The following is a 23,936-nucleotide window of genomic DNA, read 5'->3' as shown; positions in this document are numbered from 1 at the left end:
GTAAATTTAACTGGATAAATTTCTTGACACAAACAACCCAAGTTCATTCAACAAAGAAATAGATAACTTTTCCAAAAGAAAATGTCAGTCCCAGAAGGTTTATCTGGTGAATTACAACAAATACATAAGGAAGAAATAATGCAATTCTACACAAACTATTCCAGACAATTGAAGAAGGAAGCATACTTCCCAATTCATTCTATCAGGGCCAGTGTTACCCTGATTCCAAAACCAGACAAAAATTTTACAAAACGGACAGATACAGATACATGTACACACATGCATACGCACACACAGAAAATAGGACAACACGTTATCTCTTCATGGCGGGAAGCCGGTGTGATTTTTATTTTCTTCTTTAAATTTTCTCTATTTTCCAAAAACTTTCCTGAAAGAACGAACGAAAAAGAAAGAAAGAAAGAAAGAAAGAAAGAAAGAAAGAAAGAAAGAAAGAAAGAAAGAAAGAAAGAAAGAAAGAAAGAAAGAAAGAAAGAAAGAAAGAAATGAAGGAAGAGAAAGGAAGAAAAAGGGAAAAAAGAAAAATAGTCCTTTGTTAATATCTTCTCATTCTTACTTAAGGGAAGGTGAGAAAAAGGATAAAGAGTAGTTTGTATTTACAGTTTGCAAATATCTAGCTTTTTTCCTAAAATAAAGAAATTAGGAAAGATCTCCTTTAAAAAGCTAAGATTTTAAATGCAGACTTTAAACAATTTAGCATTTTCTTTCCTGAATCTATTAAGTCCTAATTTATATTCTCAAGGAACCACTAATATTATCTATAAAACTAACCTCTATTCACCAAGAAGTGATCAGAAGATTCTGAAAACATCTTCCCCCCAGGTCTTTATATTTTTGTTAAAATTATATTGTTCTAGCACCAATGATGTTAACATTGAGACCCAAGAGAGTTTACCTATATCTATTACAGAATCTCTGGCCAAGACAACCCAGGCCCCTCTCCATTTATTGAGCCATGATGATGGGCAGGGCCTAGAGACCAAAACACAAATGAGACACGATCACTGCATGCAGAAGGCTCACAGACTGAGAGGAAACAAATAACCAAACTCATACCATAAACAGAAGTTAACAGGACTATTAAGGTTATAAGAAAATATTGGTGGTCCACCAACTACTTAAAATACTCAGGTACTATTTAAAAATATATTGTATGTGATGCGTAGCCGGTAAAAAATTTCGAGTGGATTTAACAGTCCCAAGTCAGCCTGCTAATGAACATCCTCCAAGGTGTAATATGATTAAATTCAATCTCCTAGACTGCCAATTATGGAGATGGAAACAGGCACCATGCAAATGGAGGAAGGTGCTCATTTCTGCCTCTGTTCTTCCTCTGCTTTCTTCCCTGCTCCTGTGTCCATTAGGGCCCAGCATAGCCTTCTCACTGCTCTCCGCTGACCCTAATGCCATCCTTTCTTCCAAGTCCAAGTTATTTAGCACAGAGGTGTCTAGATCTTGGTTAAGAGGGTCGACAGTTAAATAGACTCCAGAAATTCAACAAGGACCATGCCACTGAAGAGTTAGGTCCTTAGACTAGTAGCAGCAGAACTTCACCTGAAATTAATGTTAGAAGTACAGACTATCAGTCCTCCCCCTACCCTCTACAAGATCTACTTAATCAGAACCAGCATCCAAAAAGATCCCCATGTGATTCATATGCAAAGTAAATTTTACAAAGCCCTGACCTAGCATAGAAAGAAAGCCAACAGTTCAGAATCAGAAAAGGAGGACCATCCACTGGAAACAGGATTCTGGATGTCCTGTCTCAACAACATTTTTATGATGTGTTTATAATGTCACACATTGTGTATTTTAACTCTAAAGTCTGTTAATTACTGTTCCCTTCATGACAGCATAAGCCACTGCTATTAAAAAAACAATATGGCTGCCAAGAATCAACCACCATTACCAATAGTCCATGAGCAGGGGAAGTGAACAATAGCTGCCCAAACTCTTCACTAACCTTCCCACCTGGATCCCAAGTATGGACTCTCAGTAACCTTGCAGACAAGGTGCTAGCCAAGCCATGAGCTCCTGATGACCCTCCAAGGACACCGAGCAGGATGGGAAGATCTAATAAAACTCTTAAAGAGAGCCTGATATGGGGACCTGGGAGTGGAATGGGTGGGGAGAGAGCCCAGGTTCAGGAGCATCCCAGGGCTAGCAATGGAAGAGCAGCTTGAAATGTCAAGAGCACTTTATCATTTCCCCCAAATCCTGCTCTCCACACCCTGCTGGTCCTCACCCATCTGATCAATTAATGCTTGTAACTCCATCCTTGCAGCTGTTCAGCTTTGCGATACTTGACCCATATCTCTCACACCCAATCACGCCCGCCAACAAATTCTGTTGATTTTCCCTTCAGAACTTAGCCACAATCCAACTACTTCTCATTCTACCACCTACTCCAAGCCACCATCATCTTATACCTGGATAAGTCTCTTAACTGGCCTCACTGCTCCACCCTTGCCTCCCTTCCCTCTATTCTCAAAAGAGCAGCCAGGGTAATCTCATAAAGTTAGATTGCGCTACTACTCCACTTAAAATCCCCCAAAACCTCCCCATCTCGCTCATAGTAAAAGCCAAAGTTTCTACCGTTCCTTAAAGGCATTCACCAGAAAAACAAGCAAGCAAGCAACAAACACACAAAAAACTAATAGGAACATATTGACCAAACCACTGGACAACACGATTTCAAGAGTGGCCATAATGAACCTGCACACATCTCCCCATTCGAAGAGATCCTCAAGTACTTTAGCGGCAGCTATGTCACCGACTATGCCTTGTGTGTCATTCAGTAAAGCCCAATATCGGATTTCTTTCCTTGCTTTATGGTTCAGGTTTAATTCACTTTCATTACTATCTAAAATACTTGTTATTTACAGCAATGGAGGGACATGCTCTAAGTGTCAGATTAAAATACTCAAGAATGGATAACTTACCAGAACATTGATAGTTTTAAAGGAAAAGAAACACTTTCACCTACTTTAGCAATTAAACCAAAAGCAGAAGCAAAAGGATATCACAATGTGTCATCACACTGTTTCTATGCAAGTAATTATTAAGTAAGCTCATCTGTATTTGATTTCCTTCTCAGCGAACTGAAAGGTAATTATGTTTTTGAGTCTGTTCATGTCAATGGCACTGCTCTAAACCATTCAGATAACTGAAATATGGAGACTGAAAAAAAACAGTCTAATAAAAAAACACAAATTTATGGTAATATTTTTATGTGTTTATAATGTAACACATTATATCAAAATGCTACACTTACCACTGCTATTAAGTAATTGCCATGAATAGTCAAAGACTGCCAAGAATCAGTCTCTCAGCCTGTTCATTTCATTTATACAAACTGTATTTCAGAAACATTTTCATTCATCTTCAGTTGTTTTTTCTTAGAGCAATCTGGTGGACAAACTGCAGTCCACCAATAAACTGCAGGTCTAAAGAGGATTTTAAATAGATGTTGGAAACCCTATTATAATGATCTTAAGAGAGGAGATTCTATTACCTGACAAAATGATGGTCCCTGGGTTCAAGCAACTGAAAAAAAATACAGAATTTAATATATTTTGACTTAACTTTTGAAAGACATAGATATTTTCTCTAAATTGTACAAAAATAGGTACACTTCATATTACATTTTTATTTTGTTTATTGCCCAACTCCACCCAGTAAGGTTAGAGTGGGAAATTTTACTTTTTTTCTTCACTGTTGTATACTCTGCCTAGAAAAGTACTTGGCTCACAGTAGATAGTCAATAAATATCTGTTGAAGTAAATTTAAAAAAAAAGGTATGCTTTCAGAAGGTTGTGATTTCCTCCTATAAACAGTAAATGAAAAATAATACCTCTTTAAAATTCACTGAAGAAGATTATTTGTGGCTCATTATACTCCCTTCTCTTCTGATCATATTTGATTTATTTAATAAAAGGACATTTCTGCATATTTTTACACTTAAACTGTAAAATAAAGCAGAATAGAATTGCTCTTATTTTTCACATTTACTGAGAAATAAATCCATTGCTACTTTTGTCTTCTTCGTGGGGTTGCTAGAAAAATCAAATCAAGTTTCTATGGAAACTCTTCATAAACAATCATAAATCACACTCATCTGAAATAGAATTAGCAATCAACCAATCAATCATCTACTGAATACCCATTTCGTGCCAGGCAATGTCATAGGTATGCATGTGAGACCAAAATAATAAAATCTGTACCCTACCCAGGAAGAATCCACAATCCAGGGGGAAAGATCAAACAGTACAGTAGATGTTGGAAGAGAAATATGGACACAGATCTACAAGAGCAATTAACACAAATTGCATGACTGAAGGAATAGTTGCATGTTAACAGTTCACATTCAGATACCAACTACCATATGTCCTCTCTGTTCTAAAAGCTTGCCAAATCCAAATATTGTTTTATTTAATCCTCATAAAAACCTAGAGAGGTGGATCCTATTATTATTATTAGTTCCACTGTAAAGTCAAGGAAACCTAGACACAGAGAGGTTCAGTAAGGTGCTGAAGGACACAAAGCTAACAAATAGTAGAGCCGGGATTGAACCTGTAGTGTGACTGCAGAGTTCTTATTCCTAAGCACAATACTGTGCAGCATCTGAGCAAAAGAATGAACTCTCTCTGCCCAAGACAGCTTTGAGGAGCTGACATTTGAGTTGGTCCTGAAGAGTAGGAGGGATTCCCCAAAGGAAGGAGATGAAGTAGGGCACTCCAGGCAGACACAAAGGCCTGCACAAAGGTTTCTTTGAGCAAAGAGGAAAAGTTCTAAGGGCTGAGCACAGCAGGGAGGCAGGTGGAGAGGGAGAGGGTCAGAGGGCATGAGATGCCAGGGTGGGCATGGCCCAGAAGTAAAGGATCTGTGTGTCAGAGCTATGGGTTGACCTTGATCCTAAAACAAAAAAGATACCCCAAAAGATGGGGGCAAGGAAGCAGTTCTTTGGCAGTCATTCTCCCCATTCCCCACTAATTCTTCATTCCTAAAGAGACAGTCCCAAAATGACATTTGGCTTGTTGCTCTCAATTACTTCCTTGAGGACTCTACCATCCCCATTGATACACAATGACCTCGCTTTTGGACTCATAGTGTGATGGAAACTATCTGGCCAAACCTTTAGGACCACTGCCCCTAACCCCATACACATTCCTCTGTATATGGTTTCTACCCTTATCTTTTCATCCTTTCCTCAAAAGGAAGAAATACACTTTCTCTTTCCCCTGTCAAGGCTCTGGATGCCATCCCTTCCCACCCCCGGGTCCTTACCCTACCCCGTGGCCCACAGCAGTCTTCATCTCCCTGCTGGTAGCATGCAATCCCCCTTTTCCTAAGAACCCTAATTCAAACCAGCCCCTTCAACGATCCTGTTTTTCTCCTTCCTTTCACAGTCCGAACTCCCTGAATGAGTATCGAGCACCCATTGCCCTTAATCATCATAGCTCAGGGGTCTCCAAGCTATCCACTTTTAATTCCCTGAAAATTCTTATAGGGTTGAGTTGAGACCCATGAGTCTGACTCTGAGCTCCACAAGCACAAGCTAAATTATAAGTAGATTAATGAACTTCTATCAACCCTCAGCCTCCCTACTTACAAAATGATACTTGTCCCTATCCCCAAGGTTTGCGTCAAGAGTCAAAGAATCAGTGTTTGCCACACCCTCCCCACAGTGCCTGAGCCACAGCCAGAGTTCAATAAATCTCGTCGTCGACACTGGCAACAATACTAGCATCAGATCCCATTACTGATTCTTCTCTTTCCAATACTCCTTACAGGTCTTTCCTGCCAGACCTTGGATGATGCCACGCTTTCCTGGTTCTCCCCTTAAATTCTCTTATCACCACATTGTCTGATCCACAGAGACATCTCAGCTGATGGGCATCAAGGTCTCAGCAGCTTGAGAGTCAACCACTGCCCCTTGCCTGGACCACTTGCATCTTGTAGGTCGCCGCCCATGGCCAGACACCCCTGCTTTTCCTTCGACCTCATTCGGTAAATAGCTCTTCACCGTTGCCATACGTACCTCTTCCTCACTCGTTGCCTACCTGTGCAACATGGTTCTTTTCTCCTCTCCTCGCTTTGCCTTTGGCCTCTCTCTAGCCACACACTCCCCTCCCCTGGGCAGTCCCCTGCCTTCAAACATGTCACATACAATAACTCAGGCATTTTTATGAGTTTAAATATTCCCACCTTTAAATATCTCTAACTACCTGGCATGTGCTAACTCACGCAATATCATTGGTGGCCCTGACCCATCTCCTCGGAAGTCCAGAATCAAATATCCAGCTGCTTCTTTGACATCTCCACTTGGTTACCTAACGCACGTTTCACACTTACCAAGAGCAAAACAAAATTTGTGACATGGGTCCCCTGCCCCGAGAGCATTGAGAAGAGCAAGGTTTGTCCCTCCAAATGTAGTCTAGAACTGCTCTTTTCCCCGTCTCTGCAGCACCACACTAGCCCGAGCCACAGCTGCCTCTCAGCAAGATGACAGCAGCAGCCACCCCCCTGCCCTCTCTGCTCCTGCTGTGACCCCTTCCCCGGGCCACCTCCCACACAGCATCCAGCAATGTCGCCATCGAGCCATCCCGCGTCCCTTCTCACGACGCCAAAATAAGTCCAAGTCATAACCACAACCCCTTCATGTCACAGATGAGACAAATAATGTCCTGCCCATTAAGTGACTTGCTCCAGGTCACGCAGCTGGCTATCAGCAAGGATGCGACTAGAATCCGGGCTTCACTGCCCCACCGCGCTGCCTTCGGAAGGCACGTCTTCTTGCGGCATTTACACAACTATACTCTCTCTAATAACAATTGCTTCTTCTATCCATTCAGTTTGGGTTGGCAAAGAAACAGCACAGAAGTCCAGGCCTGGGATGATTTAATCAACATGATCAGACCATGATCCTCTCCAGCACTAGATCTAAGTGCTTAATATTGAGGATAATAAAATGCAATCTGCAGAATCCATTTATATTTTCATCATGTCATCAGAAAACCAGAAGGCGGCTGTTTATAACCACAGATTGACAGACTCCACTGAAAAAAACAGAGAGAGAGAGAGAGAGAGATCTAATTAAGAATCCAGGCAACGCTCAAAAGCACCCTGGGAGCATTAAATCCTCTGATCTACCCATTGTACGCTGCAGGCATGGAAAAATGGTCAGTCCAGGAACATGTGAGTGGGGTTAGCAGGAACTATGTTTGCACATCCTCAAGTTGTCCTGGCCTTACGAAGACACAGAACAGAAGCTGCAAAGACAGACAACACTCAAAGTGAGCTTTAACACAACATCAAGTGTTAGTGATTGATTTGAGAGCAAAGAGAAAGAAGAGTCCAGAAAGAAAGTGGGCTAGTGGAGTGCTTCTGGGTTATGTATGTTGTCTCCATTGCAAGGAGAAGAGATATGCTTCAGCCATGGTGTTATTTTTACCTGGGTGTCATGTTTTTCTCCTTAAATAAATATTTCAGTTCAGGCTAATTTTGGCAAATCAGTGTATGGAACTGTCATCCGGTCCTCAGCACACTGAAGTATAAAACCTGTGAATTAGGCAAATCTGGGTCCAAATTTCAGGTCTGACACTCAGGAGTTATGTGACACTGGACAAATGGCTTCATTTCTCCAAATCTGTTCCCGTGTCTTTAAAACAGGAGCCTGTTTTATGAGGTTGGGAGAGGTTACAAAGCCTAAGTGGAAACCATCTAGTAGGATATTTAACACTGCTTGGAAGTTCTATTACTTTTTCCCCCAAGCCATATATCCAAGGAGGGAAAAAAAAATCCACAACTTCAGCGTCTAAACGAGGTGGTTGCGATTTCTGTTGAGAAACGGTGCTCAGGAGAAAGAATATAGTTGAGGCACATTAGCCAGATGGGTCTGGGTTTGTAGGCGCTGGGTACAGAACCACACAGGGGCGTCAGGGTGCTAACCTCCCACACAGCGTCAGGGTTCAATGACACCATGAGGACACAACTGTGCAAGTCCAGAATATGACACATTTTATAAGAAAACTGACCTTCAAAAAGCCAATGTCATGAAGAAAAGGGGAGGGTTGCTATTTACAAAATGAGAGACTTAAGAGACAATTGCATGGTTTGCTCTTTATGGAAACCCTAGTTTAAATGAAACTTTATAAGACATTTTGGGCACAACTGGGAAAATCTGAATACATACTGGTCATTTGATAATACTAGGGCATTACTTCACTTTATTAAGACTGACAACGGCATGCTGGTTACATAGGAGAACTTGGAGATGCACGCTAAAATATTTAGAGGGAAAGAGGTCTGCTGCCTGCAATTTATTTTGAAATGGTTGAAAAAATACTTGGGGGTGTGTGTGTGTAAGAAGTAAATGGAGAAAATGTTTGCAATTACTGAAACTAGGTGTGGTGTACATGGGTTTCTTTGAACTAATCTATCTCCCTTCCTCCTTCCTCCTCCTTCCTACTTTTCTTTCTTTCTTTCTATGTTTCAAAATATTCATAATAAACTGTTGCCTGAGGCTAGGACTGAAAGTCATTAAGCAGTGTCTGCAGAGTACTCAGGTCAACAACCCGACCAGTGCCTTCTCATTCATTCATTCATTCATTCATTTTCCTGGAGCAGTTTCTCTTACCTGTTTTCACTGATGACAGTTCACTATCGGGCACTTACCAGTTTACTACTGGTCATTTCATTTATATTCAACCCACTCTCTCACCTGCTCACTACACACAAATGGCACTTGCCAGCCATCAAGTCAACATGACATTAGCACTGAGGATGGGAAGGAAAGGGAGGTCAAGCCCCTTGGCTTCCTGATTTGGGGCAAAGAACTGGAACTAGAGGGTCAGCCAAGTACACACAGTCCTGTGACAGTTGTAGAGTTGTGTGAAGAACTGGTAGATTTCACTACTGGAGATTCTAATGACTGAATGATTTTTAGCCAAGAATCCAAAGTAACCACAAAACTGTTGTATGTCACCGGTATTAAAAAGGCATCCAAGTCAAGTTAGAAAACTACTAAAATTCACCCAAACAAGTTATTAGATTACCAAATGAAAATAAAACGTGGTGAAAAAGAATGAGATCTTGCCATGTGTGACAACATGGATGGACCTAGAGGGCATTGTGCTAAGTGAAAGAAGTCAAACACAGAAAGACAAATACCATATGATTTCACTTATATGTGGAATATAAAAAACAGAACAAGGGAACCACAAACAAACAAAAAAGAAAAACCCAGACTCTTAAATTCAGAGAACAAACTGAGGGTTGCCGGGGGCAGGGGGGGAGGTGGGTGGGTGCAGAGTGCGATAGGGGAGATGGGTGAAATAAATAAAGGGGATTAAGGGGTACAAACTCTTAGTTATAAAATAAGTAAGTCATGGAGATGAAAAGCACAGCATAGGGAATATAGTCAATAATACTGTCATAATGCTGTATGGTGACAGATGGTGACCACACTTCTCATGATGAGCACACTTATCGCGAGTAATGTATAAAACATCAAATCCATGTTGTACACTTGAAATGAATATATCATCGTATGTTGATTACACTTAAAAATGATGAAATGCTCATTACACAGATAGGATGATCACATAGCCTATCCTTTAAAAAGTTAGTATGACTTGGGCAACACAACTATGAAGAAAAGCAAGGAAGTGATCAAAAGAAAATGAGCAGAAGGAGGAGGGAAGGAATTCTCACTGGGAGGGGGCCCAAGAAGGGGGTTTCCAAGGTGGTGAATTCTACTCCTGGATTTGGATCTACTTCTTGACACAGTGATTCCAAGACTGTTCACCTTCAATAATTAACTAAGCTCTGTGTTTGTTTCATGTGGTTTTGTAGGCTTGTGTTATATTTTACAACTTAAAGAGATTTTAAAGGGAGGACTGGGAATATATAGGCCAACCTCCACCGTGACTCAACCTCATTTGCCTTTTTCTCTTTAGTAACTAAACCATTTTTCCATTTGGTTTTACTCAAAAAAAGTTTGGAACGGGAAGATACCACTTTTCAAAGGTTTTTCATTCAAATGCAACAGAAGGACACCTCCATATAATAATATTCCTCGAATCCTCTATTAAAATGGTGGCTGGCGGGTATTAAGGAGGGCACGTGTTGTGATGAGCAGTGGGTGTTATAGGCAACTAATGAATCGTTGAACACTACATCAGAAACTTATGATGTACTATATTCTGGCTAACTGAACATAATAAAAAAAAAACGGTGGCTGGGATCTATACATGTCCTCTACATAGTATATTTTAAAACAAATATTTAGATATCAGACAAAGGAACCAATGTACTGTTTGGCTTTGGAAAATAAAAGACATGTCATCTGTGAGTTTGCCATGTGAATGGCTCTGGGCAGGCACTCGGTGCTGGGAAAGGCCATAGTGCCCCTCACCCTCATCTTCTATCAATGGTACTTTTGTTTGAATCACACAGTTGTCTAGCGACACCTACTCAGCATTGGTAGGAGGCCAAGAGTCAAGACAACTGGGTTCTAGCCACAGTTCTGCCAATAACCAACAGCTTCTAGCAAATCACCTCCCTTCTCTAAGATAGCCCTACACAAATCTATAGGCCTTCTGAACCCTCCTCCACCCTAGCCTCCCACCTTGAAATTTTGATAATAGAAACAGCATCTTTTACAGAACCAAAACTGACTCATTTCTGCCTCAGCTGCCCAGTGTGGTAGTCACATTGTCGTGGCTGATGACACAGGTTGTGCCCTGAACAAGGGTGCCCAGCTGAGGAGACAAGTTAAGACTAAGAGCCAGCCTGGGCTCTCTTTGTCAAACCACACCAACTCAACTACAAGAAGAGTCATGTTTTCCTAATTCACACAAAGCCACTGTCTGTATCTAAAGCTCAGACAGTCCACCCTGAGATGTCTTTTTGAGTTTACACAAAATTGCTCAAGGCGCTATCAGATAGAAGTACTATTTTTATCCCTGCTGTCCAGATGAAGAAACTGAAGTGCAGACCAGTAAGTAATTTGCCCAATTTCATATAGCTAGTAGGGGGCAGAGTCAGGACTCGAAGCTGGGCCAGTCTGGCTCCTGACCCATGTTCCTAACGCAGTAGGTTATGTTGCCTAAATACGTCCGTGTCCCTGTGATTTTTTTTTCCCTGTTATCAGTTGAGTTGTAAATAAATCTCTGACTTCCCACTATCTGGGCCACCTTCTTCTCTCTTCACTGTGCCTTTTCCTTACACTGTGGAATAAGAAAATAAACCCCCAAATCTAGAAAAATGTCATAATGTCTGTGCATTTATTATCCGTTCACTTAATACCATGGGGGTAAAATCATAACAAGCCTATGATGTACTGGATTTTTATCTCCATATGCAAAGAATCATCACAAATATCCAAAGAATCCAAGCTGAAATAATCCTATATACAACTTGACCCCCTATGGAAGGAAAAATAAATATCCATTAATGGGGAATGGAGGGAACGAGAAGGAAGGAAGACAAGATGCTTCATTTAAGACCACTAGGCATCTCTACAACAAAATATTTCCCTATCTTCCTCTGGTTCTTTAAACTTACAAATAATGTATTAGGGCAGGAAACCTGTTCTTTTGGCTGGTTTGTGATGAAGACAGCAGGTGGAAATCCCAGCCCACTAAAATGCCGTTCATCACTGGGCCTCATGACACGGCAGAATAATGAGTGCCCCAGACTGAGGAAGCAGAGGCCATTTTGGCTTCAAGGGGAGTGAATATTGCTCAGGCTGTGTATTTAGCTCTCCTCACCTCCTCCTGCACAAATAACGGGTACCTCAACAAGGAAGGAGTCCTGTCTTCAGGCTGTTACAAAGAACTGTAAGAAAACAGTGTAACACAGGACTACTGCATGGCAATTAAAGAAAACACAGGAAGACTATTCTTTATAAAGCCAATAGGTGAGAACTAGATTTACCAAAAACACAACAAAACCAGCAATGGGAACTTCTGCCCACACATCATCTTGAAAAACAGTAACTAAAACACTAGGGAGAAGAAGAAATGAGAGAAGTTTTAAAAGGTAACTCTGTTAATAAGATGAAACCAGAGAGGGAGACAAACCATAAGAGACTCTTAATCTCAGGAAACAAACGGAGGGTTGCTGGAGTGGTGGGGGGTGGGAGGGATGGGGTGGCTGGGTGATGGACATTGGGGAGGATATGTGTTATGGTGAGTGCTGTGAATTGTGTAAGACTGATGAATCACAGATCTGTACCTCTGAAACAAATAATACATTATATGTTTAAAAAAAGAAGAAGAAGAAGATAGTAGGAAGGGAAAAATGAAGTTGGGGAAATCGGAGTGGGAGACGAACCATGAGAGACGATGGACTCTGAGAAACAAACTGAGGGTTCTAGAGGGGCGGGGGGTGGGGGGATGGGTTAGCCCGGCGATGGGTATTAAGAGGGCATGTATTGCACGGAGCACTGGGTGTTATACGCAAACAATGAACCATGGAACACTACATCAAAAACTAATGATGTAATGTATGGTGACTAACACAATAAAATTTTTAAAAAAAGGTAACTTATTGTTAGAACTATTCTATGTTCCAAGAGGTCCTTGATTAAATTTTAAAAACCTTTTATAATCAAGATGTCCTCCAAGATGGCCTAGAACCAAGAGCATTTTGCTAAACGTTTAATAATTGGTTTTCATGGTGTGTGGCGGGGGGGGGGAGCCCAGGTATGTAGCACTTGCCAATCTCCATGCTATAAAAATTCCCACCACTGCCGAGTTCAAGCTCAACCTGACGTCGCTGAACACAGTGAGGGGCAGATACGCACAATCTTCTCTCCTGAGCTGCTTAATAAGCTGGCTCCAAAACACCCCTGCAAACTTGCAATCTGTATTACATAGACATTATGAGGCTAACAGTTAAATACAATATTTTAAATGTATTACCATTTCTAAATATCTATGATATTGGAGAATTTATCAAATAATAATTGAAAACAAAGCATAGGACTATATGAAAATTTAAATGCTTCTAAACTTGCATATACTCCTGTGTGAAAATAATCATCTTATAGAACACACAACTATTATGATGATATAAATCTATTATCCTTTCAGATACCTGCTTCCAATTTTCTGGCTACAGGCAAGCAAAGCAAAAGGTCTCCACTAAATTCTTGAAAATTGAAGCAGTAACAATAATCCAAAGAACAGGCCTTTTGCAGGCATTTGAAATCAAATATAAGGATTTTACTTTTGTTCTCCTATAGTAAATGTTTCTGAGCTGTGGAATAGAGATCAGGTCCTCGAAAGTTTGTACCCTCTCTTGTCCTAAATTTGAAGATGTATTTCTACCTCTTCCTTTCATAGGAGAGTCAAGAATGATAGCTAAGCTAGTCATTGTTCCTGGATCCATTCTAGCATACAGCAATAAAAAAATGTTTTTTAAAGATTATTTATTTATTTCAGAGAGAGAGAGAGCAAGCATGAGTGGGGAGAGCAGCAGAGGGAGAGGGAGAAGCAGACTCCCCTCTGAGCAGAGAGCCCGATGCGGGGCTCAATCCCAGGATTCTGGGATCATGACCTGAGCTGAAGGCAGACGTTTAACCCACTGAGCCACCCAGGTGCCCCACGGCAATAAAATTTTTAACTAAATAAGTTTGTGGACATTTACCAGGTTGTAATAACCTTTTAGAGGACAAGGGAAAAACGCACCTCACCTCTGACATAAGGACACACTCTCCAAGCAAGAGCCTTGACCACGGTAGGAGGTAATAAGAACTCGCAAAGCAGACCAGTTGCTATTCCCCGCTGACTGACACAGAGAGCTGCTGTTTGTAGAAGGAAGGAGGGAGGACTAATGCTGTTTGCAACAATCAACAGCTCTGTTCTTTCTTCCCCCTTTTTTTTTTTTTAATTGCTAGAACACCTGCTGCCTCCATCTCTTTAGCCTCATCCATTATGCAGCATGCCGGCAGTGATGGGACCGGGATATGCCATTGCACACAATGACAAACCTGATGAAAAACAAAGGAACAGACCCAACATCTCAAAGAACAGATCGCGAACAGTGCACACATTTCCTCTCCCACTCTTGGGACTGGCAGGTCCTTCAGAAATCTATTCACCAGAATTTATTGAGTTGGCATTGTACGGCACTGGGTGGAGTTAAAATGCCAAGATAATACTTGTTCTTCACATCATGTCTTTAGGGGCATTAAGTTATTATTTCACGGGGATTGGCCTTCACATTCACTCTCGGGCCTACCCAAGAAAGGAAATACTTATAGAAGCATTTCCTGGGGTCCCACAGAATCCATGTGTTAAGACACATGATGTGGAAAAAAGGCTCCATGGTCAAGTAAGTTTGGGGAATGCTGTGTTTTTTAAAAATGTATTTTTTTTTCAACTTTGAGCTTCTCAGAACTAGTAACAGGCTAATGCGTGCAGACATCCTCCAGTGGGCAATAACCTAGCATTTCCCCATCTGTCTGACTAAGACCTCTTTTTGAGAACATTCTCTGGTGTTTGAAAGCTTAGGAAACTCTGGCTTTCTACAGAGCTGGCTAACTTCTAGCCTGGGGGACTAAACACGCCCTCACACAGGTTATTTGGCCATTATCATACTGCATCCGCTGGTCATTGCTTTTTTAAAAAATGTGAATAAATCACCAAATTTAAAAATCAGAAGTGCTAATATTTAAATGACAAAGGGTTTTTATTGCTTCTCGTGGAAAAAAAAAATGGTGGACTAATGGAGCATGTTGTACCCACAGACTTGCTTTCTCTTTGCAGAATATTTTAAACCAAAGTACACGGCATCCAGTTTAGGGTGACATTAAGGAAAGAAAAATTAGAAGTGCACTTGCGTATAAATGTTCAGAGAAGTGAAACAAGGCAAGTGAGAAGGGGCTTTTAAAGAGGTCTTCTGAAAAGTGGGGATGAGCTCAGCTGGGCGAGGAGAAAGGAGGGATGTGTGAAGAGTCAAAGGAGGCTCCAAGAACATGAGCACAGGGCTGGAATCAATAAGTCATAAAAACAGATCACAGACGGCTTCAAAATAGAGATACAGAACACACATGTTTTATTTAAATTTGCAATTTAATTGAGGAACTCAGCAGTCAGGAATTTTAATAATTAAGTAGCTCTGAGCCATGCATAGGGTCAAATCAAGCCATTTGGCCATTAAATCCAATCTCTAAGAGGATAAACACTAGATATTTCTTAGATATATGACTAAGTAATTCCCCAAAACAATTTTCATAAAATGCCAGGTGCAAAAGCGATCACATCAAAATCCTCTCCAGTTCCAAAGACCGGGGATAGCAGGGCCTCCAAGAACCAGTGAACCAATTCGAAAATAATTCTGGAACTTCAGAGATCCTATTACTAAGAAGCAGAAATAGATTTTCAAGTGCTTGCTTTGAAATATTAAGCACTCTTCCACACAGATCTTTCCACCATCCTAGAACATTTATTAAAAACCAGTTCAAAGTGAGTCAGCTTCTAAAATAAAACTTCACCTTGCCTAAAGTCACGATGCATAGTAACTTTGCCACAATGTGATAAGCACAGTCTAAAAGGCAAAACAAAAAAATACAGAAATATTTTCTTATTAAGTTAGATCTGTGGGGCGCCTGGGTGGCTCAGTCAGTTAAGCGTCTGCCTTCAGCTCAGGTCATGATCCCAGGGGCCTGGGATGGAGTCCTGCATTGGGCTCCCTGCTTAGCGGGAGTCTGCTTCTCCCTCTGCCTCTGCCCTTGCCCTGCTCATACTCTCTCTCTTGCTCTCTCTCAAATAAATAAACAAAATCTTAAAAAAAAAGAAGTTAGATCTAACATACGATAGCTCAAAACACGTTTCTCAGTCTGAGTTAAGATCTAACTGTTGCTGTTCTATAATTTGTTATTTTTCTCATGATGACTTTTTAAAGATTTCTACTAACAACTCAAAACCCCAACCCCCAGACTTGATTAATCTTCTACCTATATTCTTAAAAGAATGCCTTGTTTTGATAAGTTTGGCATCATCAGACACAAAAAAGATCATTCTCCAAAATCTTGGGAGCTACCAGAATCTTCTCTAACCTTTTTTTTCTACCTTTGAGAATTGCCTCTTTCTTTCAGAGCAAGTCCTTCCAACCTAGGCCCTTGCTCCTGCTTACACCCCTCGGTTCCTCTCCTCTCCCTCCTCTCTGCACTGCTGACCAAGCTGGGGGATCTTTGGAATACCTCTCTGCTTATGGCAGTCTTGATTTAAATATTTCCGAATGTTTCCTACTGCCTGGAGCTCAAGCCCTACTCCTTAGACTGCTGATCAAGGAATCTGCTATATGTGTGTGATACATTGTGTGAATTCCTTGTGTGAATTCACCACGCACATTCATGCCTCTTTGCATTTGCTCATGCCATTTACAACAGCCAGAATCCCTTCACTGTTTATTTATGCATGTCCAATCCCATGTTCAAATCTCCAGATATAAATACTCTAAAATTTCCACAAAGCACCCACAGGAGCCCATGTCTCTTGGTAAACTAAATTTCTCTCCAACTCCCAAAGCACTTACTGTCTCTCATACATGAAATAGACAGGATTTATAATCAAAAGATCTGGGCTTAAATCCTGCTTTCACCACTAATTCTCTATGTGATGTGGGGAAGGTATATCTCTGTACTATAGCTCTTTCCTCACCTCTAAAATAGGGAAAATGATAGCACTGATCTTAAGTAAGGATTAAATGAGATTATACACATGAGAGCACATGAAAATTATTCATGTAATTTACCCAGAACTGTCATTAATACTTGTATGTCTTGCCCCTGTGTTCCTGAGTAGATTAAGTCATTTAACAATTATTCACAGAGCACATATTCTGTGCCTGATATTATTCTAGACCCTGGAGATGTGGTCTCTGAATTCATGGCACCATCTAGTAGACAAGACAGATAATAAACAACATAACATATGATATAAGGTAGTGATAAGAGCTATGACGAAAAATAGAGCAAAAGTGGATAAAAAGTGGCAAAGAATGGATGGCTACTTGAGATATTTTATATTAAAAAGGTTTCACCAAAGAAGTGACACATAATCAGTAACACATAATCAGAGAATGAAGGAGGTTGTGAGGAATGCTCATTGCCATGGGAAAAGCATTCCAGGTGGGGAAATGCAGGTTCAAGGCCTATGGGTGGATGGGAGCATGGAGTTGCTGGTGAAAAAAGCAGCAAGTATGGCTGAAATGGAGCCAGTAAGGGTAACAGGGCAACAAGATGATGGCAGAGAGGCAGCTAATAGCCTTACAGACAATAATAAGGAACTTGTAACTTATTCTCAGTGCTGCTCAAAGCCACCGAAAAGAGAGTTTTGAGCAGGGAAGAGCTGTGATTTGATTAACACTTTTTTAAAATTACTCTGGCCATTGTATGAAGAATTGACATGGAGAAACAAGATGGGCAAGATTGAGGACAAGAAGACACTGAGGACACAACTGCATAGGCAGTTGAGAAAAATGGTAATTTGGACTCGGGTGGTAGCTGAGGAAGTGTTGAGAGGTGGTCAGATCCCAGGCTTATTTTGAAGATAGAAGCTAAAAGGTTTGCTGATGGACTAACCAAATATGAGATATCAGCAAAGGAGAGGAGTCGAGAATATCTATACATTCGGACCTTGAACAACAGGATGCATGATAGTACAAGCTATTCAGATAAGGAAGCTTAGATAGGAGCAGCTTTGGAAAGAAAAATCAAGAGCAGTATTTTATTCCTATCAAGGAATAAAATATCCGTGTGATATCCAAGTCGAGATACTGGGGAAAGAGATATAGCGGAGCTCAAAGGCAAGGAGCTAGAGATACATGCGTAGAGGCAGACCATGAGAGAAAATCATCCATAGTATGTGCAAGAGAAGAGGTCCCAGGACTGAGTACTGGGGTGAGCCAACAATTAAAAGTCAGGAAAAAGAGGAGAGTCCAGCAAAGGAGAATAAGAAGGAATAGCTAATGAGTTAGGAGGCCAATTATAAGATGAGGATGGTCTGGAGGCCAAAGGAGAAAAAAATGTTTGAAGAGGGAAGGAATGTTCATGGTCCAACAGTGCTGAGAGGTTGTTTAAGATGAGAATGGGGCATTATCTGTTGGATTTGGGCAATGAAGGACACAGGTGACCTTGACATGAGTAACTTCTATGGAATGGTGAGTATGCACATACTCCAGAGTAGATAAAGAAAGGAAAGCACAGTCAACTCTTCGAGTGAGCAGATATGGAGAAGTTAGCAGAGATGGATGTATACTTTAGAAAGGGCACATGTTAAAGGAATGACCCAGTGGAAAAAGAAGTCAGTGCAGTAGAAAAGAGAGAGATGACAAATGAGGGAGCAAAGAGTAAATTTTTGAATATGTGAAGAGATGCAGATCACGAGGGTAAGGTCTGGCTTCAGATGTGCAGGGAGAGATCATTTATTCCAACAGAAAGAAGGCAGAGTAAATGGGTACTACAAAGCAGGGTAGATGATAAGTTTGATGGTGGGAAGATCAGCCAATCTTTTCAGGTTGCTTTTCAGAAGCTATCGGCTGAGGGTAAGGAAAAAAGAATGGCACTGGAGGTCAAGGAAAGAAAAATCTGGGGCACGAAATGATATATGGGTGGTAAAGTCGGTAAGCTGCCATTTGATGGTCCCTTCCTCCCTCACTCCCTTCTTTGGCTCTCCCTCCAGAACCTCTATAGCTTTTCAGCTGTTATCCGAGAGCACAAAATCCTGGGACTTGTGCTTAAAGGTGAGCCTGATTTCTTTGACAAACTCTAAACCTGAAAGCCAGAAGAAACTCAAAGCAAGAAGAATTTTTATAAGTTTTCAAAACAAGCAATGATATCTTGAAAAGGGGTGTTAAAACTAAAAGAACGTTTTTCTGGACTATGTGTAGCCAGCCATACCTTGGACACTATGAAAAATGCCCAGGACTGCAAGCATGGCCCTCAGCCCACGTTCAGAGTCACCTTCATCTCTCATTTTGACAAGTACATGGGAGTCATTGATGAGTGGGACATTCCAGAGAAACAGTACTTCAAACACCTGGGGAATCTATTACTGAATTAAAGAAGGAGGCAGAAAATAAACCAGCAAGTTATGTGTTTTGAGTTGTGACCACACTTATATATTCTGGAGCAATATAAAGGATCCTATTTTCCCCAAAACAGAAGAGAGCTCAACAAAGGTGGAAGACTGCCAGTCACTCAAGTGTGGTGGGCTTCATTTCAGTTGTTGTAGTGCTTTATTCTTATTTTTTTTTACAATTTTAAAGATTTATTTACTTATTTGAGAGAGACAGAGAGAGTGCAGCAGGAGGGGGAGAGGTAGAGACAGAATCTCAAGCAGACTCCCCTGCTGAGCAAGGAGCCCGATGACACAAGGCTCAATCCCATGACCCTGAGATCATGACCTGAGCCAAAATCAAGAGTTGGACGCTTAACGGACTGAGCCACTCAGGCACCCCTCAATTGTTGTGGTGGTTTAAACAAACCAATGTCCAACTACCAAGAGGTACAACTTACTGACTTTCCACCTCCTAGGAGGTATCATGGTCTACAGCCCAACTGACTGACCCTGTGACAAGCTTATGAATATGGTGAAAACTGCCCTTTTGACTATATTTAAGCAGAGCCATGATGACAAATCCTCTGCTGAGTCTCTCGGCAAGAAGGGTTTGAAAATCACTAAGATAAACACCTTGTCTGGGTTTCCTAGGATAATATGACAGCTTTGCAGCTTCTTAAAAATAAGAATCTCTCCACAAATGAGCTTCATGTACATTCCCAACAGATAAAAGCCCAGAGTTAGAAATCTGAGCAGCTACCCACATGCTATGATGGCCAAATAAAAGACAGGAGGAGGGGTGCCTGGGTGGCTCAGCCGTTGGGCGTCTGCCTTCGGCTCAGGTCATGGTCCCAGTGTCCTGGGATCGAGCCCCGCATCGGGCTTCCTGCTCCGCAGGAAGCCTGCTTCTCCCTCTCCCACTCCCGCTGCTTCTGTTCCCTCTCTCGCTCTCGCTCTCTCTCTCTCTCTGTCAAATAAATAAATAAAATCTTTTTATTTTATTTGGGATTTGGGCAATGAAGGACACAGGTGACCTTATACAGGTCAGGAGGAGTGTATAAAAGTAAACGGGACACCCAAAGGGAGCTAGGATGTCATCACCAACTTTGATCTTAATCTGAATGAAAGAAAAACAGATACTTGATAATGCAGGGCTATAAACCTTGCCCAAAATTCTTGAAGGTAATTTATAATTTCTTAGATTTTAGAATGGTAATTTAATGTATGTACTGTCTATTATGTAACATCTCCAAGAGGTCTAGCTAAGTGCCCTGTAATCAAACACAGTATTTTTGTGGAAAAAAAATTTGAATGTTCAGCTGATCCTTAGACTTCAGAACTCTCTTCCAACATGGCCCAAGACAACTCTCCAAACAAGACCATAACAATGAATCAGAGACGCAGCCGCACCAAATTCACAGAAGATCAATTGAAAATCCTCATCAAGGCATTTGACCAAAATCCTTACCCAGGTTATGCTACCAAACAAAGACTTGCTTTAGAAATCAACACTGATGAGTCCAGAATCCAGATTTGGTTTCAGAATCGAAGAGCTAGGCACCAGTGCCAGAAAAACTCAGAACCCGATGAGGACTTAGAATCAAGTCAAGACCAAGATCACTCTGAAGAGGAGATTCAAAGTAGAGAAGACAGACGGTGTCATACCAGCTATACTTCTTCACAATTACACACCCTCATCGGGGCATTTATGAACAACCCTTATCCTGGCATTGATACCAGAGAGCAACTTGCTAAAGAAATTGGCATTCCAGAGTCAAGAGTCCAAATTTGGTTTCAAAATCGGAGATCCAGATCCCATGTCCAGAGAAAAAGAGAACCTGATGATCAAGACTCAGAACAGAGATAAGACCAGGAACAGGATCTCTGGGATGAGAGTTCAAGAGAGAGAGAGAGGGAGAGTGCACAAAGAGAGGGAGCGGCAGACAGAGGGAGAGGCAGACTTCCTGCTGACCAGGGAGCCCGACGCGGGACTCGATCCCGGGACCCTGGGATCATGACCTGAGCCAAAGGCAGATGCTTAACAACTGAGCCACCTAGGTGCCCCTATATTTGTCATTTCTAAGTGACCTATTCCTTGACTTGCTTGTTTTATAAATAATCTTAAGTGACTTTCTGGAGACCCCCTCAGGGGCTGCATTCTTTAGGCAGTATTTTCTTTTTTAATAATTAAGTGTAATTGTAGTAAAATAAATAGAACATAAAATGTACTATCACAACCAATGTACAGTTCCATGGTATTAATTACATGTATGTTTTTCAACCAGCGCCACCATCCAACTCCATAATTGTTTTCCCCTTGCAAAACTAAAACTCTATACTGCAAAACAATAACTTCCCATCTCTCTTCACCTCAACCTGTGGTAACCACCATTCTACTTTCTTTCTCTATGAATTTGACTATTCTAGGTATCTCATATAAATGGAATCATACAATATTTGACCTTGTGTCTGACTTTTTTTCCCATAGCATTATGCCTTCAAGGCTTATCCATCTTATAGTGTGTGTCAAATTTGTCTTCCTTTCTAAGGCTGAATAATATTCCATTATATGCATATACCACATTTGCTTTATTCATTTATTCATTGGTGGACACTTAGGTTGCTTCCATCTTTGGGCTATTGTGAATAATGATGCTATAAACCTGGGGGTACAAATATCTGTTTCAATCTCTGTTTTCAATTCTTTGGGTTATATATCCAGAAGTGAATTGCTGGACCGTATGATGAAGAATTTTTAAAATAAACAGATATTATGAAGCAAAAAAAAAAAAAAATTTGAATGTTCACATTAAATGGAGTAAATAAAGATAATGAATAGCCTGAAGTCATTTCAGATCAGGTCAGAGTTTTGCCACTAAATGAATTATGGAAAGAAGAAAGGAAGAAAGGAAGGAAGGGAGGGAGGGACAGAGGGAGGGAGGAGGGAAAGAAGGAAGGAAGGGGAAGGGAGGGGAGGGGAGGGTAAGGGAGGGGAGGGGAGCGGAGGGGAGAGGAAGACAGAAGGGGGGAGGCAGGAAGAAGAAAACAGCAAAAACTTTTGAAAACCTAAAATTAAAAAGAAAACTTCTACTTCTCAAAGCTATTTAGGCTTTGTAACTGTGCCCAAATGACTGTGGACCTATAAAAATAAAAGCAAACATGCACACTTTGCCCTGTAAATTTTCTATATTGAACTACCAGACTCCCAAAGAGCTTTCACTTTTACCATGTGAAAAACAAAAGGAAAAAAATGAAGATTATCAAATATTGAAAATCACCAGGCAAGCCCCATATCTTTGGAGTATGATTTGTGACACTGAATGAACGGTGGCCCAGCACATGTCGGTGCTTCTGACTATAACTGTGAAGGACACTGCCAAATACTACTTGACCTTTTGGTTTCAGTGTTACCTATAAACATGATGTTGATATTCTGCTTTCTGGTAAAGCTGCAAGATGTACAATGCTTAGTGACCACATTATGTCCAACGTGAGAATAATAAGGACCATATGCCAGGTCCAAATTCCTTGTAGACAGGATCAGAGATATCAAGTTAAAAAGGAATTTAATAGACTCGGAGAGATACTTAGAGACTCATATTCATAGCAGCATTATTCACAACAGCCAAAAGATAGAAGCAACCCAAGTATCAGTTGAGAGATGAATGGATAAACAAAACATGGTACATATAATGGAACATTATTGAGGCTTAAAAATGAAGGAAATCCTGCTACATGTCATAACATCAATGAGCATTGAGGACATTATGCCACGTGAAATGAGCCAGTCACAAAAAGACAAATACTATATGGCCCCACGGATACGAGGTGCCTAGAGTAGTCAAATTCACAGAGACAGAAAGTAGCCTGTGGTGACCAGAGGCTGGGGGGACAGGGTAATCAGGAGTTATTGTTTAGTGAGTATAAAGTTTTAGTCTTGCAAGATGAAAAGAGTCCTGGATAGAGGGCTGTGTGGTTGCACAATAGGAACACTTAATGTCCCCACACTGTCCACTTAAGATGGTTAAAATGGTAAATTTTGTGTTATTAGTATTTGACCACAAAAGTAATAACAAGAAATTTAACAGTTCAAAAAGGCATGGTGTGAAGAAATATACTGAACAACCTAAAAGGTGACACAGGAACTCGACAAGGAACAGAAAAAAAGTCCAAAATGACAAGGAAGAAGAGACTGACGAACCAGGAAGTTATGGAGGAAACTAACAGGAAAAGACAACTGAACTGTTAACCCCTTGGGAATCTGCGGGGACCTTCAGCCAGCAGGTTGGCTTTCGAGATAATGTGCAGCATGGGGTTTACTCTACTCATTCTCTCCCTAAGCTGTCACTAAGCAAGTGAACGGTTTCGAAGCCTTGACAGTGATCATAAATCTGGGAGCCCCAGGAAGCAGGGCTCAATGAGTAATCGAGAAAAAAAAAGGGGGCACCTATTAGCAGCACTTCTCAATCTGACTGCACATTACAATCACCTGGAAATACAGCCCCAGCGAGAGACTCGAACTTAATTGTTCTGGAGCAAAGGCTGCCCATTTCACATTTTTGTCAAAAGCTTCCCAGGTAATTCTAATGCACAGAGAGGGTGGAAAACTACTGACCTAGAGCAGGGGTATGCAAAGGTTTCCAGACACGTAAGTCTTTTCGCCTTTGTGAGCCAAACTGTCTCTGTCACAACTACCCAACTCGACCTTTGTCTTGTGAAAACTGCCATAGACAAACACAAATGAATGGATGGCGTTTCAATAAAACTTTATTTTTAAAACCGGGCAGTGGGCCACAATGTGCTGACCTCTGCTCTCTGGGGAGAGAAGGCTTCAGATCTTCTACA

The 23,936-nt window shown here is 41.1% G+C and overlaps 2 protein-coding genes across 6 annotated transcripts in view; one reads left to right on the top strand and one right to left on the bottom strand.

Annotated features, from left to right (window-relative positions):
* The window catches only part of LIMCH1 (LIM and calponin homology domains 1), a 321,291-nt gene that overhangs the window by 196,183 nt on the left and 101,172 nt on the right, over positions 1-23,936 (bottom strand). The gene's annotated exons all lie outside the window — the stretch shown is intronic.
* LOC113924486 (homeobox protein ceh-8-like) overlaps positions 20,443-23,936 on the top strand; it is a 32,348-nt gene continuing 28,854 nt past the window's right edge. The window contains 2 exon segments of the mRNA XM_027598349.1: positions 20,443-20,986; positions 23,143-23,224. Coding sequence (XP_027454150.1) covers positions 20,443-20,986; positions 23,143-23,224 — 626 coding nt within the window.

This window comes from Zalophus californianus, chromosome 2 (genome assembly GCF_009762305.2).
Source record: "Zalophus californianus isolate mZalCal1 chromosome 2, mZalCal1.pri.v2, whole genome shotgun sequence".
Classification (NCBI taxonomy): domain Eukaryota; kingdom Metazoa; phylum Chordata; class Mammalia; order Carnivora; family Otariidae; genus Zalophus; species Zalophus californianus.
Note: the sequence above shows the minus strand (reverse complement) of the source record. Positions and strands in the feature narration are given on the sequence as shown.